Genomic DNA, 16475 nt, shown 5'->3' on the forward strand with positions numbered 1-16475 from the left:
GAACAGTGGCAATGATTGGCAAGCCGGAGGAGCACAGTGAGCCAACTAATAGTCCAACATCAATGAAAAAGCTATCACTTCACGCTTTGAACGTCAAGCCACGGTGCGCGAAGATCTAGTCTTGAAACTTTATAGCACGACTCATGAAGTCAGAGTAGTCCCAAAATTTTATATAGTTTGATCGTCGATTTCCAACATGAGACTCGGCCTGGTAGCCCCTTATGTCACTCCCAGCAAAAGTTAGCTCGACTCTCTTTGGAAGACCAACCAATCGAAGAGGTCAAACCAGTGAATGAGTCAAACTTTATGTAGTTAGTTAATAATAAGGTTTGAACTTAGGATTCGAAAACCATAAACTCCTCCATTTCTCTAGGGATTAATGTCAACATCCTGTAACTGCCAGGTTTATTTTAACTAATGTGCGGTTCATAAAGAGTAGAACACACAGGTCATGAGAATAAGATCGAGTTATATAGACCGAAACAAGCTGTCGGATGAGTTACTTTGGCGAGACTATTATTTTATAAGCTGTAATATCAATGAAGTAGCTCGTGCGAGTGCACGTACATATAATTGTCCTTTAATCCCTTCCCAATTCCTCATCATGAGAGGTCACATGCATAAATGTAATGCTCAATTTTGCTACGACCTAAAGATAAAATTTCTGGGCTAATTTAAGTATCTAAAGGGGATAATATGCAAACCATCTGTCTATCATCGCAGCGCACTCGTCTTGTTTATATTCGGCTGCTATGTGGCCCCCATTCTGTGCGTTCAAAATATACCCAAAAAAAATGTGTATATTTTCCAGTCAGTCTAGGCTAAATAAATAAATAAAAAGAAAATCAAACATAACCCCGACATTCACAATCCGATGTTATGAGAAACGGGGCCGGATTGAGATTGAGAATTCAATCTTACCTTAACTGTGGCGAAATCAAGCACATAGTCGTTTAGTTCGTACTCTTCGGTGTACCTAATCAAATCACGGCATACACATGACAGAAAAGTAAGATTTTCGCATGAACGAAGGAGGGCCTAGGAATTTAGGAAAGCTAAGAAAGAAAATTAACTAGTGAAGAGGAAATTTATTTTCCGGAAAACAATTCATTATTTTGGGGAAATTGCCTTACCCGGCGACTTGAGCATTGTGGTACCATGCCCTCCAAGAGTCCATTAGGGTCAAGTTTAGAGTTTGGATCCATCCTCTTGTTGCGATGTGCGGAATAGACATGTCGTGGTCACCGCTGTCCCAAAAAAAAAAATTGATCTTATCATATCAGCGCTACTTAACTTATTTATGAACAAATATAATCCTTTTTTATTTATCAATATATATATATATATATATATTCCTTTCTTGAGCTCTCTATAATAATTAAAACTTATGCATGAATATAATTAATAACAGTTTGGATAATCTCAAATCTTTTCCGGATCATATCGGCTAGATTAAGTGATATCACACCATTCATCCTACAAAAAAAAGTGCAATTAAATAATATTTAGTGCTTCGAAATAGATAAAGGGCGTACAATGCAGTTTGCATGCCATTGCCTTCTTTATCAGGTTTTTTTTTAATTTTTTTATACTAAATTCATGAGCCTCTCTTAAAAAAAAAAGAAAAAAAAGAAAAAGGATGAACACCTGTAGATGAGAGCCCTAAGTTCCGACTTCAAAGAGAAGTTTCTGTGATATGCAATGACACTAGAGATTTCTTGGGTGTACGATAAGCTCCCATTGCACATCTTCCACAAGTCCATTGTCCCCTGTTTTCTCCCCACAAATGCACAGTCCCTTAGCCGTTAGATATATTGCAAGCTATTCGAAATATAGTTAGATAGAACGATGTCATGTACATTATGAATCGGCTTGGGACTTTACCCACCTCGCGAACATTTAGGGCCGCTTGAACGGTCTTGTCGTTCGCCCATATGCCAGCTAGCACATGCCGATAATTCTGAAAGGATAACAATAGCAGATGTGACGATCAGCGTTCATTTTGTTCCATAGGACCAAATAGCTATATATATAGATAGGTAGACGGAATTTCTGGTGATCCGGGTCCGACTCCTTCCATCCAATGGTGCTGGGAGGACACCGTAGCCATCGGAAATTGATCGGTCCATACATACCCTGCACCAAAAGGCTTGGTCCTTGTTATGGGAGAGGAGGAGGTCCCGTGTTTTCTCTCGGAGGGATCTTCGTCTCTCCCAATTAACGGTCGCTTCGGTTGGCTCTGGAGATGTCATGGCGCATGAAGGCTCTGTCACTTGCTGCAAATTGATTTCCTTGATCAGCTGCAGAACCCACAAAAAAAGAAGAAGTTATAATTGGCTAGTTTAAAGAAATTTAATCTCTAATGGATTAGCAACATTAATTGTTTATCACAGAGACTGACTGTTTCGAAGGTTTCGAGAGCTGATGTGCATTTTTCGTTGTCCGTCTGCACCGTCACGAAGTCGCCATTGCAGCTCTTGTTCGCCGTCTTAAATTTGGGGGGAGGGAGACACGGATTACTTTTGGAGTTCATAGATAAAATGTATATGTGGCTATACATCACGGAACTTATATCTTAGGATGGATCGAGTAAATGTATATTTACTCACTAGGAAGAGCTCGTCCGGGATTAGGGTCAGCCTGTTGGCAAATGAAAGTCTTGAATTATCATCAACGAACGTATCCGTCTTAGGATTTCCAAGCACATAACCCTGTCAAAATGCCCAAAAAATTGGAGGAAGAGGAACAACCTAATTAATTATCGTCATTACCCTCATAATTAGAAATATTTCTACAATTAAAATAATGATCAACTATTGACATGTTTCAACCAAAAAAATTATTGAGGTTTATCAAATTAAAGATAGGCTACAGATTATTACTTTTAGATTAATCCGACGATATTGACCTGCCATGTTACCTGCAAAGACAGCAAGCACACACTCATGTAATGTGAGATCGATGCAATAAAAGATTCATTATACGAGATTAAAATGTCCCAAAACTTTTTAAATATTTGTTTTTGCCGAACTTTTATTTTTATTTTTTATTTTTAATTTGTATTGTTTGATTTGTCAAAAGCACCAAAATATGTAGCGCACTTTCAAAGCCTGCCGAGTCGCCTCTTACAATTTTGAAGAGGACCGTTCAACTGAGTGGAGATATAATACCGTAAATCACTTACGGCCATTTTCGGGCGTACTTGGATAGAGAGGACTAAATTGCATAAAAGACAAAAGAATAGAGACCAAATTAGAGAGGCCGAAATATATGTGTACCATCAAGTATGTGTTGGATGACGAGTGGAACAGTGACGCCGGAGTAAGAATCGCCGCCGACGTACATTTGGTTCGATATGTACTCCGGGTGTTCAAGCAGCCACTGCACAATACTCAATTCTAAGTTAAATTGCAAAAGAAAAGGGAAAAAAGAGGAAAAACTAATGGATGCAATATTATTCTTGGAACACAATGCAGACACCGTTCGAGCTCAACTAACCTTCCTTAGAAATTGGTAGGTGAGTTGGGCCGATGTAGTGTCAGTGTTGTTGGCGTAACCTTCTTGTGTTTTTGAGTAGGAAAATCCGGTTCCGACCGGTTGATCTACGTATATTATGTTGAGTGCCTGCAATAATATATGCATCATTGATTTTACAAGCAATTTTGAACTCTCTGTCCTTTGCCCTCCAAAAACTTAGTTAGTCTTTATCTGACATTGAAATTGTATTGGCTACCGTGATAAAAGATTAGGGTAAGAACTTCTTTGTATTCCCCTTTAGACTCGAGCAAAGTTACTAAATTTCTGTTAGATTTTGTCTCAGTTATCATTTTTCTTCAATGAAATTATCTTATTTTCTCTCTTGGCTTTACTCGTCTCTTTATATTCGGTCCCTCGAATAAAATTCCTAGATCCGTCCCTAACTGGAAGCATATCAATAAAGTGGACTTTTAAGTTTTATAACTAGGAGACCCTACTATTTATTTCTGGTCGCATTCTATAAACCTAGGAAACTAGCTCATGAGATACGTTTTTTTTTTTTGTCCACCCCACATTGATGCAGGCGCAAACTTAGATATAATTGTTTGCTTAACGGACTACAAGAATAAATATTACAAATATTTTGAGTACTCAATTGAAGAAAATTTAAAAGTTTAAATACAAAAATGTTCACACCTTAGTCCATGTATATGGGTTTAGCCGGATAGAAGGCAAACTCCCATTGTATCCATCATAGATGAAAGAAAGAGGACCTGCATGCACATGTTAATCTAGCATGTCAACACACGCATACCAAATATCATAATATATATGTTCCATAACTTCATCTCCAGGTCCAGGCACTTGTCAAGTCTACTAACTGTATACATTCGAGGTGGCATTGTCATATGAGACACATGTAGTACATTTTGGCACGCGATCAACCGAACTCACCCATATATGGAGAAGGTCTTGTGTGTAACAGAGATATTATGTAAAATTATGTAACAAGACGTATAAAAAATATTATTTTTGACAATAATAAATTATTTTTATCAATAATGGATTTTTTTATTTTTGTTTACATGCTAAAAGTCAAAATGACAAATCTTTATTGACCTGTAATATTGTCATGTGATGCATCCGTTGCATACGGGACTTACTTCTATATATGATATTTTCTTTCCGACCAACTATTAATTTTCTATGTTAATTGCTGTCACCTACTTTCTGGTTGGTTCAGTCTAGGCAGCTAACTAGAAGTCATGTAGCATACAAATAAGGCAACAACTAGAAGTCAATTTTTTTTATTTCTTTGGTAAGTGGCGAAAATAAAAGATTAGTGGGCGCATGGGACCAGCATTTTAATAGAGAAGAGGCATGAGCCATCAGAACTGAAGGACATTTAGGAAAAACAAAAAAAAATTCTTCTTCTTTTTTCCCCTGAATACTAAAAGCAACTCAAGTACTCAAGTACGAACTCCCTATCCATTTACATGACATGGCTAGTCCTAGTATGGCCCCATATGTAGTTTGTCGGTACCTTCACCCAACGCAACCTTTCGATACGGTGGAAACTATTTAAAAATGTCCCTTTTTATATTTATTACCTCAATTTAGAAGTGTGTCCGTTTGATACCGATATATATTACGCATGCATGGTGCAATGGAGAATCTGTTTACGGTCGATTTTTTAATTAATTATTTCTTAACTATATGAAATTGAAAAACAAGAATAGGGATGCGGGAACTGGCATACCGCTCTCATAGAAGAAAGCGAGCAGGGTGGAGCAACCCGGACCACCCGTGAGCCAAAGTACTAGCGGGTCGAGCGAAGGCGACCGCTGCGACTTGACAAAGTAGTAGAATAGTTGCACAGAGTCTGTCTCCCCTACCCCAATGTACCTATTCGGTAACAAGAGGTTCGGAACTTTAGACTGCATCTTTCAGTTGCAAATGAAACCTGTGCGCTTAAAAGGAGATGGGAAGGGGAAATAAAGGTGAACAGAAAATTCCTCTTCTAGGAGAATTGTCCCGAGTCGATCGGGATGATACTAATGTATTAGACCCCCTTCCTCTCACACTTCAGACTTAAATGGAGATGTTTTAATGGAGTCTTCATGGTATTAAACAAAGATCAGAAAATGTGTATCGAATGATGTATCGACTCGAGAAAATAGATAAATATGAGAATGTGGGAGTGTCGGTTTTGGTTGGCTGATACTCAAAGGGGGACACGATTCGAGTTGTATTATGTACTCACCCGGTTTCCATTGAGAATGGAAGCTCACCATCATACCCTGGAAGGGTCTTTACGATGGTTGCTGAAGAAGCGGTCTCCGGTATCGTTAGGAACGAAAAGACGACTAGGAGGAGGAGGAAGAAGCCAGGCGTGGCCATGGATGGCTACTATTACGATGAGTGCTCTCCATTATTCCCAAAATAATTCCGAGGTTTCAGAAGAATGGAACAGAAAGAGATGAGAGCGTGAGGGCAGGAGTACTCTTAACTTTTGGAGATAGGCTATACCATATATATATATAGATTACATCATATTTTTTTTATATAAATATATATAATATGGAGACATCAGGAAACTTTCACGTCTGATTTTTAGGAGGGAGATCCTATAGGATCAGGATCCTATCCCAATATTTCTTTTGTCAGGCCATAGCTAAAAAACCTACTTTCTTACGATTACGAGGGTTATTCGAATATGAAATCCAATTTTGGAAATACAGCATCCCACTCTAGCTAGTGATGGAGACACTTCACCTAGTAAATTTCTTTTTCTGGTATGGTATATATGTACACGTCATTCGTATAAAAATATCGTATGTATAACCAATCTTCCACTTCAGAGCTAGACATCATGTGCTGACCGCTAGCATGTTCGTCTTCAGATCCATCTCAGCAAAATATTTAGTCTTAATTATACTAATCGAAGACTTAGATTATCGAATGATATTTTGCATCATGCATCAGCGTAAAACGAGCTGAAGAGGCTCTGAAATCAATTCTCACAAGTGTCTTTATATCCCTCCCTTATCATTTTATGTCATATTTTTTAACATTATTTTACCAAAGAAAAAAGCTTACATTTGAACTGTTATTTTATACATATGCATTCGTAGATTGTATATAGGTCATATATATCGTGAGAGAGGTAGTTCACAGGTGGGGGACGAGAAAGTCTTATATGTAATTATCACGTAATAATATCACAAGTCAATAAAAAATTTCAATATTTATTAATTTTAAAAAATATTATAAAAAAATTCTACTATTAATAAAAATAAAATTTTTACATGTCTAATGACACAGTGCCACATCGTCACAATACTTTCGGACACAAGGAGGAGGTTCGTGTATTTTATATACAACAGATAATTTATTTTTTTGGGTGAAACTATTGAGGTGCTCTCATTTTATTGGTGGAGATTATAATCCCCATTTTCATGTAAATCTGGCTTTTGCCACGGATATTAGGGTGATTTTAAACTCCTTTACTTTAGGTAAAGTTCACCAACATGGAGTATACAGTTTGCCAATAATTATAAAATTTATGAATTTACGTTTAATCAGCACAAGAAAAACTAATATATATACTGATTGTTCATTCAAATCCAACTATACAAAAATGGATGCAAAAGAGAAAGCTTACATAACGTTAGTCTCGTCTCCCTTACTTCTCTTAATTTCCATGCTAGCGATTAGGTATGACCAGCTGCCATGTTTTCAGAGTAAATGGCTCATGCGTGATACCACGAATGTGTTCGACAATCAACTAATAATTATTTATTGATCCTCTTCAAGAGGTAAAAAAAAAAAAACCAAAGAAGTAAAAAGCTAAAAGAGAGTCCAAAAAGTAGAATCTTCTTTGCAAAGAAATAGTTAAAAAGGTCTTTTTCATTTCATGCATTTTAAAATCGAAAGTTTAATGAGATTCGATTAATTTTGGTATAGTCAAGACGTTTTTTATGTAAGTTGTTTGTGTGTGAAAAATGACATAATCATAGTAATCGCGTTTCAGTACAGTGTGCCGTGAAGATTACGACATCTCCTCTCTATATCTAACTTTCAATAAAATTTATGAGATCTCTGTTTCTTGTTTTTTCTTTTTTTATTTTTACATTAATTCAATATCCAAAACCACCGAAAATTTATTGTAGCTTTCTCTTCGTTCTAAAAATCTTATCACTGAGGGTAATTTTTTTTAAAGCTCATTTATATTAGAGTAGACGGTTCTTATACGGTATTTTTTTTCAATAACATATGATATCATATCATGTTATTGACTAATATTAGATCCATGTTTGGACGTGGGCTTAACCTTAGCCTTGGGTATAAGATGTTCTCAGTAAGTTTCTTTATCTATGTGATTTTAATAGGAAAAAAATTGATCTCCCACCTAACAAAAATTTAGAATAGAGCAAATATCCAACCAAGATGGGTTGATAAGTGGTTTAGCGCTTGTTCTCCTTAAATAAGATCTCGGATTCGAGTTTGTGAATAAAAAAATTCATACTAAAGAGTTTTACTTTCTTAGTAAATCGATTCGACTCAAATTGAATTAACTAAAGTCCATTAGACTTCTGAATATTAAGATAAAACCCGAAAAAGTATAAGCCTCAATTGTTTCTTAAAGTCATTGTAAATTTCAAGGAAACGACATGCGATGCTTTCTTAAAATTATCATTTTGAAAACCCTAAAAGTTCTTCTTGGGGCTGATGATCTACTTGCATTAGAAAAACCTCGGACACGACATGACAATCTGCCCCCAAGTAATTATAAATTATGAGCTTGTCAAAGGGTTGATGAACTTAATGGACATTATCTATTTGCCTGATTATATCAAAGTTTCCGCGTGCACAATACCCAAGGTTTCATAACCATTAGGTAGCTTTCCTCTAGGCCAAACAAAAGTCTCCACCCAGGCTATTGAGCCCCCACTCCAACCATCAGATCTGCACAGTAGGTAAAAGCAGCAATGTTCATCTTACTGTTGAGATGCCGAGAAAATATTTTGTGCAAGTTCCAATTAAATATGAAAAAGAAAAAGTGTGCGATGCGAACTGTACAGGATAATGTATCAACTTTAAAAAGAGAACTGCATACTACAGTTATTATAATCACACCTAATATTTTCTCCAAAATATCCCAAATTGACGATCCGAGGAAGGGACGGTAAAATTTTCTGAAACAGAGAAAGAGAAGTTGTAATTAACTTTATTCGCCCCGCGATAAGAAACCTTGAAGTACTCGAGGATCTCATATTTCTACCTAACCTTCTGCAAAGCCGTTGACCTAAGGCCACCGTAAAAAGTCAAAGGAGAGACAAAACGGTATATTGAAAGATGAGAGAGAGAGAGCTGAATTTCAATGACGACCACAGGCAGATAGTTTCAGAAGGTTTGGTTCCTTTCCCACCATTAATTGGATGTGCCAAATTGTCGTTCAAAATCGGGTAAATTTTATACCTACAATTTACAAGGAAAAAAGAAATTTCATGATTGCTTCCGGTGACAGGGAGAGATCTTCCTATAAGTTAATTCAGAATCGAGAAGTTTGGAGTTTAATTTTTACCAGTGAGATTTATATGTCTTTTTATTTCGTTTTATTTGTTATCTTTATATTAACCAACGAATCTCTCTCTCAGGGGCGGAGTCAGGAGTTTCATCGAGATGAGCAAAAATATTACTTACATATATTTTTTTTAGGAGGGATAAAATATTAATTTTATATTAAAAAAATAAAACACATACTTTTAGGATAAAATTTTAAAATATTCAAAGTTCAGAAGCGGCAATTGTCCCCTTAACTGTACATTGGTCCCCCTGCTCTCTCTTATTACCGAAAAAAATGCGTAGGTGATTCTTCCCTTGCACTATTGTCCATAAGGAGTAAGTAAGGATATATATTTCTTTCTTGTCAGTGAATGCATCTTATTTAATAGGAGAAAATAGTTCTGTTTGGTTTCAGAGTTGTATTTTAGAATCACAATTCTAACTTAATTCTACCCACTACAAAACAAAATAACTCATACAAAGTCAAAGAGTGGGTCCCATTTATATTACTTTTTCCCACAACAAAACAACATAACTCTTACAAAGTCAAAGGGTGGGCCCATTTATACCACTCAAAATCAAAATCAAAATCACAATTCTAAAATCCTACTATGAAACCAAACACCACCTAAGGATGTGAAATGATGAAATCAATTTGAATTGAAAATCAAGGTAAATACCCTATGATTTATGCATCCCTTTCTGAATCAATTATCTACTTCCACCGTTTCTCTTTTTCTTTCATTTTTAATTTATATTTTTAAGATAATCGATCAATTATGTTTAGAATTTTAAAATTTTTTTGGTGAACTAGGAACCGAAGCCTAAAGAATTTCAAAACTGATTGCTTCAAGTGGAGTCATTCCTTGAATTCATCCCCCGTACTAATGAAAAAAATATTAAATTGGTCCTACTTGACATGGTGAGGAAGGATTTGATAAGATTATAACAATTAACTACCAATGATTATAGCATGCAATTACTGGAGTGATTTAGTCCCATTTCCCTACTTATTAGTGACGATTTCTCATATCACGTGGCGAATTAGAATTAAAAAAAATTCATATTTAGTTGTGACCGATAGAGCATAGCCAACCGATTTTTTGGCTGAAGTAGCGGATCTCTTTTAGAAAAAAACAAAAAACAAAATAGCAGAGTTTTGTACTTCTAGTTCTATGGTCAAAAGGGAAGAGAGATTCACAAGTTTCGCCCGTGATCTTAATCAAATTAATTTGAGAAGATCTTGTGCGTAACGGTGATATTACGTAAGATTATGTCATATATAAAAAAAATTATTACTTTTGCCAACAACGAATTATTTTTTCAACAATAGATTTTTTTTATTATTCTTTACATATTGAAAACTAAAATGATAAACTCTTATTGACTTGTGACATTGTCATATGGTATCACTGTTGCGTACGATAATTTTTCTTTTATTGTTGGGGACAGGTCAACGATCTTTCCTAATTTGGACTTGCAGATTTAAGTTTGACTAGTTTGTGAGGTACAATTTCGTTTTACAATATGCAGTGCGACAAAATAATTCTTCAAGAAGCAAATGCTGCGAAGATCTTCAACTTCAATTCAAGAATTAATGCGCGATATTCGATCGATCTTTACTTCAATTCAAGAACGCCAATGCATGATATTCGGTCACGAGCGAAAAAGAAAACTTGATATTCAGGACAGACATCAATTGTCTACAAGGACATCTATCACCAGGTTACTAATTATGATTAGGACCACTTAGGGACATCTATACACCCGACACTTCTGTAGAATTTGTTCCTGATTATGATGCACGATTTCTATCTAAACGAGTGCGCGTGCTAATCCTTAGGAAGTGATTTGTTGAGAAGGAAAAAAAATGATCATCGTAACAGCCAATTATCTATTATTTATCATCTATCTTATATTATGTATTAATCCATTAACATAAGGAGAGGCTTCCCTTTAAGACTACATTTACTTCCTGAATTATTATCCATCCAAACATTACACGAACTTTAATTTGTCAGAGCTATTAGATCGGATTACTACAAGCACTTTAATTTCTAAGGAGTTATGCTACACACTCCGAATTCGGCACAGCCGAATGTCTCACAATAGCAATTTTACAATTAATGGAAACAGCATGGGCAATTTGCACTTGAGTGACATTCGGAGGAATATTGCCCGAACGTTTTCGGAGGAAAAGCAATTTCCCATTTCTAAGAGCTATTAGACCGGATTACGACACAGTAGAATTATTAACAAAAATAACTAACTAATTTACCACCCATTTTTACATTTAACGGGAACTATTCAATTATCGAGCTAATCAAACTCGCCCTTTCTGCAGGGAAGATTCCTAATCCATCGGACCAGTACAACTTCCGACAGAAAATCGACAGATTTCCGAGGGAACAGTTCTCTCGGAAAACGAGGCCTCCGGATCTTTTTCTGCGGTCTTACTGATGATGGATTTTCTCTCGGTAATTTTCCGAGGGATACTGAGGGAGATGTCCCTCAGTAATTATCGAGGGACGATTCCCTCAGTATACCGATGGATATTTCCTTTGGTAATACCTTGGTAATTAACGAAGGATCATCCCTCAAGTTTTTTTTTTTTTTTAATAACGAGGAGTTTAAGCACATGTATAAGTGACCTCACTAAGGGCTATGCGCACAGGGAGAATTTGAACCTACTACCTTGTAAATTACGAACAAGGCGTACGCACATCCTAACCACTTGTACTAATCCTTAAGGGTTCATCCCTCAATTATTAAACTTGAGCGTTATTAGATTTCACCTTTCACTTTATATATATTCTTAGTTATTTTGACCCATGCTTTGCATAGGACTTTTACTACAAATATATTTGTATTTACCTATTCAAACTTTAATATTTTTTAGCGAAATTTCAAAATTTTAATAAAAAATTAATTATTTTCTATATTATCTAATATTTGATAATTTTATCCAAATATCATAAGGAATTGCGATTATTTCACATATTACTACTACATTAGAGAAGGAGTAACGATGTAATTTTTTAAAAATTATTATTTCTCCAATTCGAAATTAGTATGCTGAGTTTTGATGATAATTTTGTAATTATCTTAAACTACCCACAAAACCTACGTTGCACGGGATTATTATCATGAAAAAATAATATATCTTTATATAATTAGATTATTATAAATATAAATTAACTTACAATTGTCGAATTAAGTTTTGGATTTTCTCAAATTGACAATTAAATGAAATAAATAAATTTATTTTAATCAAAATTATGATAATTAGTTATAATTACAATATAAATTTATCCCATGCACTTCGTGGTTAAATTAATATTTTTATTAACGCATTTTCTTATGAAAGCTTCATTTATATTTTTATTATTAAGTTCTACATGACTTTTATTTTTTTCATCAAACTAATGTTGGTTAATTAGTAAAAACTTATGATTATATTAAGATGTTTATTATTTGATTTTTTTTCGTTGTTATGTTTTTGAAAATATGATTTCATATGTAATTTACTTCCCATGAAATATATTAGTTCTTCATACTATTTGCTATTATATTATGCGAAAATTTTAAAATTCCTATGTTATTTCATTATGGTTAGTCATTTTACTATATACCAATTAAAGTTATACGTGCAAAACGAACATAATTTAAAAAGTAGCAATTTCAATATTATTTATTTAGACAATATAGGTGATCGATGTTAAACTATTAGTTTGAATAACTATTTACCCTATAATAAAAATATGTACTTTTACGTTACTTATACATAATTTACAGTACCAATATAATATAAAACATAAATTTATAGCTCAATTATATCTCTCTATTTGACCAAAGATCTCTAATTAATAATTAATAACTAATATATTTATATTGTGCAAGTAAAAACTTGGTAGAAAAATTCATTGTACTTTTTTAGGCCAAAACTGTAGTAGCTGACTTTAAGAGACAAACACATAGTTCGTTGCATATATTATAAAGCTACCAATATTCTTTGTTATTTTTGTAAAAAAAATATTATCATTTCAAAATTAGTAAATTAGAGATGTGTTGTTAACACCGTATTGACGTGTATATATAAATAATTTTGAGATTATCATCATAGTTGAAAATTGTCTTGTTATTTAATTATTATTATATTATTTCAAAATTAATAGATTAGAGATGTATTGAAATATATATATATATACACATATATAATTTTGAGAATATCATTCTAGCCGAAAATAGTCTCGTTATTTAATTTATATTATGATTTAAATTAATCGATTAGAGATGTGTTGTTAATACCATATTGTTGTATATATATATAATTTTGAGAATATCATCACTGATAATCGTCCCGTTATTTAATTTATTGATTGGGGCTATGAAATTTGAGGAATTGAATCGATGGCCTAGGATTCGAGAAGAAGAAAATTGGGCGATGAATTTAAAAGCTCAAGAATGACATTCTTCCTCTTGAATACGAAAGGCCGATCGAAAAATATAAGAGATTAAGATGAATACGAAAATTTGAAATTAATTGCTGAAACGTGATTCTATGTACCATGACCTTGTTTTTTGATATATATTGTTGTATTAAATATTTCTAATTGATGAAGTCTATTTCTCATGAATAATTCAAAGGTGAATGAAGGATGGGGAGCTTGGCATCTAACTCATGACAATACCTTATCAATCTTAGAATAACACTTGGAACAGTCTCGTTAAACATGCTATTTTGTTCTGGCATTATAAATTGTATAAAAAATAAGTTTGTAGCTCAACTATATCTCCCTTATTCGACCTAAGATCTCTAAGTAATAAGTAATAAGTTTGAGCAAATAAAAGCTTGGAAAACAATTTCATTGTGTTTTTTTAAGGCCAACATTTTAACATCTGCCTTTAGGAGACAAAAACATTTGCATATATTTAAAGCTATCGATATTCTTAGTTGTTTTTGTAAAAAGATATATCATTTCAAAATTAATAGATTAGAGATGTGTTGTTAACACTGTATTGATGTATATATATATAATTTTGAGAATATCATCATAGTCAAAAATTGTCCTCTTATTTAATTACAATTATGATTTTAAAATTAGCATATTAGAGATGTGTTGTTAGACTATATTGATGTATATATAAATTTGAGGATGTCATCCTAGCTAAAAATAGTCTCGTTATTTAATTTCTATTATGATTTCAAAATTAATCAATTAGAGACGTTTGTTAACACCATATTCTTTCATATAAATAATTTTGAGAATCTCATCGCTCAAAATTGTCCCATGGCCTTGTTTATTTGAAAAACTGTGGTGCATTAAATATTTCTAATTAATGAAATCATCTCTCATGGATAATTCAAATGTGGCTGAAGGCTAGGGATTTGACGCCTGGAAATACCTTACCAATCTTAGATTGACACTTGACGCAACCTAGTCAAACAATCTCTTTCGTTTTGCTATTAAATATTATATATAAATTTTGAGGATATATTAAAATTAAAAAATTTCACGTCCAAACATATTTATGCATATATATTAAAATTAGGGAAAATAGCCCCATATAACACGATTTTTACATTATTTTCACTTCCTAACACGTTTTTAAAAGTTGTCACGATCTAGCACAAATCACCATTTTATTCCTGGATCTAGCACACTGTTAAATTCCGTCTAAAAACCATTAAACTCCTTCTTCTTCCTTCTCATCCTCCTCCTCCTCCTCGACTTAAACGAAGAAGCAGAGAGATCAAGAAGGAAGAAGATGCCGCCGAAGCCAAGAAATAATGATGAAGATGGTCGCGGAGATTACTTGTTACTTGAGGCGTGAAGGGAGCAGGAGCAGTAGCCGTTGGAAGCTGCCTAGAGTTGTCGAGAAGATCGGGAAGTCATGGGAGGTCTGTCTGTGATGGTAAAGGTACTGAGGATGGGAGAGAGCAGCCGAGAGATGGTGGTGAGGACAAGGAATAGGCGTCCTTGTCTGTTCTCTATCTGCCCCTACCTGAGAAGAGAGAGAGAAAGAGAGAGGTTTATGGAGTGATTAGAGTAGAGGAGCAAAGGATGGTCACGGTGACGTTGTAGTGCAGCCAGAAGTAGGCGGGTCACCTTAGAGAGGAAAATGAGAAAATGAATAAGAGTAGGTTGGTTGTTGCAGGTTTGTTCAAGGAGTGGACATTCATTGCAGGTCTTGGACTTGCAGGGAGGAATAAGAAGAAGAAAAAGAGAAGATTGTCGGTGATGGTGATTGACGCGTGATCAGATGGAGTTTGCAGGGAGGGCATGTGAAGCAAAGTTAATGGACGCAGAGTTGTGAAGGAGGAGGAGGAGAAGGAAGAAGGAGTTTAACGGTTTTTAAACGAAGTTTAACGATGTGCTAGATCCGGGAATAAAATAGTGATTCGTGCTAAATCATGACAACTTTTAAAAAAGTATTAGGAAGTGAAAATAAGGTAAAAACTGTGTTATATATGACTATTTTCTATTAAAATTATTTAAGTATTTTTATTTATAAACTCTTGATTCTTATTCATTTATTATTAACTTAGTCCTATTTAATCTTAATTATATATATTTCATCTAATTAAAATTATTAATAATTTTGATGTATAAGCTCTTAATTTTTATGCATTTATTATTAGTTTAGTCCTATTTAATCCTAATTATATATATTTACAATTATGCCACTATTTATTATAATATATTCAACTTAATATATATATATAATAGATTTACCTTTATATTCCTATGATATTACAACATTTACGTTTATGACCCTATTAATTGTCATGTAGTCAAGTTTATATATATATATATATAGATGATGAGACCGAAGCCCACGCATTGTGCACGTGTTAAGAAAATTAATAAAGTATAACTTATTCGATGTTGATTGAGATATTATTAAATAGCCTAAAAGTTAAAATAGTTTCCTTAAACTCCCTAATTTACCAACTTTTCAAATTTAATCTGAAAAATCAAAACATTTTCATATGTTTTCCCCATCTACCAACTCGTTATTTTAGGCATTAAAGGCGTTGATGTGGTCGTTAAATCTACCTATGTGATATACAGCGACACTCGTGGAAAATAGGAGTTATCCTTTAAGCTAAAATATCATATAATTTGCCAATTTTCCCTAATCTACCAAAACATATGAAATCACATATTTTGCATATATTCTCTAATCTACCAAAACATATTAATCACCCAAATAATCATCAAACTCACATGATAAGGCATACGTTTTCGGGTTTTCTTGTGCCAATTTCGATTTTTAAAATTTGGAACGATACTTGGAAACGAAAAATATTTTTCTACATAATATTGATAGTCCTATTTTTCTGAACACAATGCTAGTCCTAGATTACTTTTCGGACATCCGATCATCAAGATAAGAATTCAAAAATAATTGACTATTATGATCGA

General features: G+C 33.8%; 1 protein-coding gene across 1 annotated transcript; it reads right to left on the reverse strand.

Moving 5' to 3' along the window:
* Positions 1-473: 473 nt before the first annotated feature.
* On the reverse strand, positions 474-6002 carry LOC116194572 (serine carboxypeptidase-like 18). Its single transcript, XM_031523420.1, has 14 exons — positions 5741-6002; positions 5237-5382; positions 4174-4250; positions 3499-3624; positions 3279-3381; positions 2883-2920; positions 2610-2711; positions 2402-2488; positions 2136-2300; positions 1889-1960; positions 1648-1769; positions 1134-1247; positions 922-976; positions 474-766 (listed from the first exon to the last, which is right to left on the reverse strand). The coding sequence occupies exons 1-14, from the start codon at positions 5875-5877 to the stop codon at positions 683-685; spliced, it is 1428 nt and encodes a 475-aa protein (XP_031379280.1). The 5' UTR covers positions 5878-6002; the 3' UTR covers positions 474-682.
* Positions 6003-16475: the final 10473 nt, after the last annotated feature.

The sequence above is a fragment of the Punica granatum genome, chromosome 2 (assembly GCF_007655135.1).
Source record: "Punica granatum isolate Tunisia-2019 chromosome 2, ASM765513v2, whole genome shotgun sequence".
Lineage (NCBI taxonomy): Eukaryota > Viridiplantae > Streptophyta > Magnoliopsida > Myrtales > Lythraceae > Punica > Punica granatum.

Coding starts and splice junctions, on each gene's coding strand:
- LOC116194572 (XM_031523420.1), bottom strand. CDS start 5,877: ATGGCCACGCCTGGCTTCTTCCTCCTCCTCCTAGTCGTCTTTTCGTTC. Junction 3,382..3,498: donor CCTACCAATTTCTAAGGAAG/GTTAGTTGAGCT, acceptor AGTATTGTGCAG/TGGCTGCTTGAACACCCGGA. Junction 767..921: donor TTGATTTCGCCACAGTTAAG/GTAAGATTGAAT, acceptor TTGAACGCACAG/AATGGGGGCCACATAGCAGC.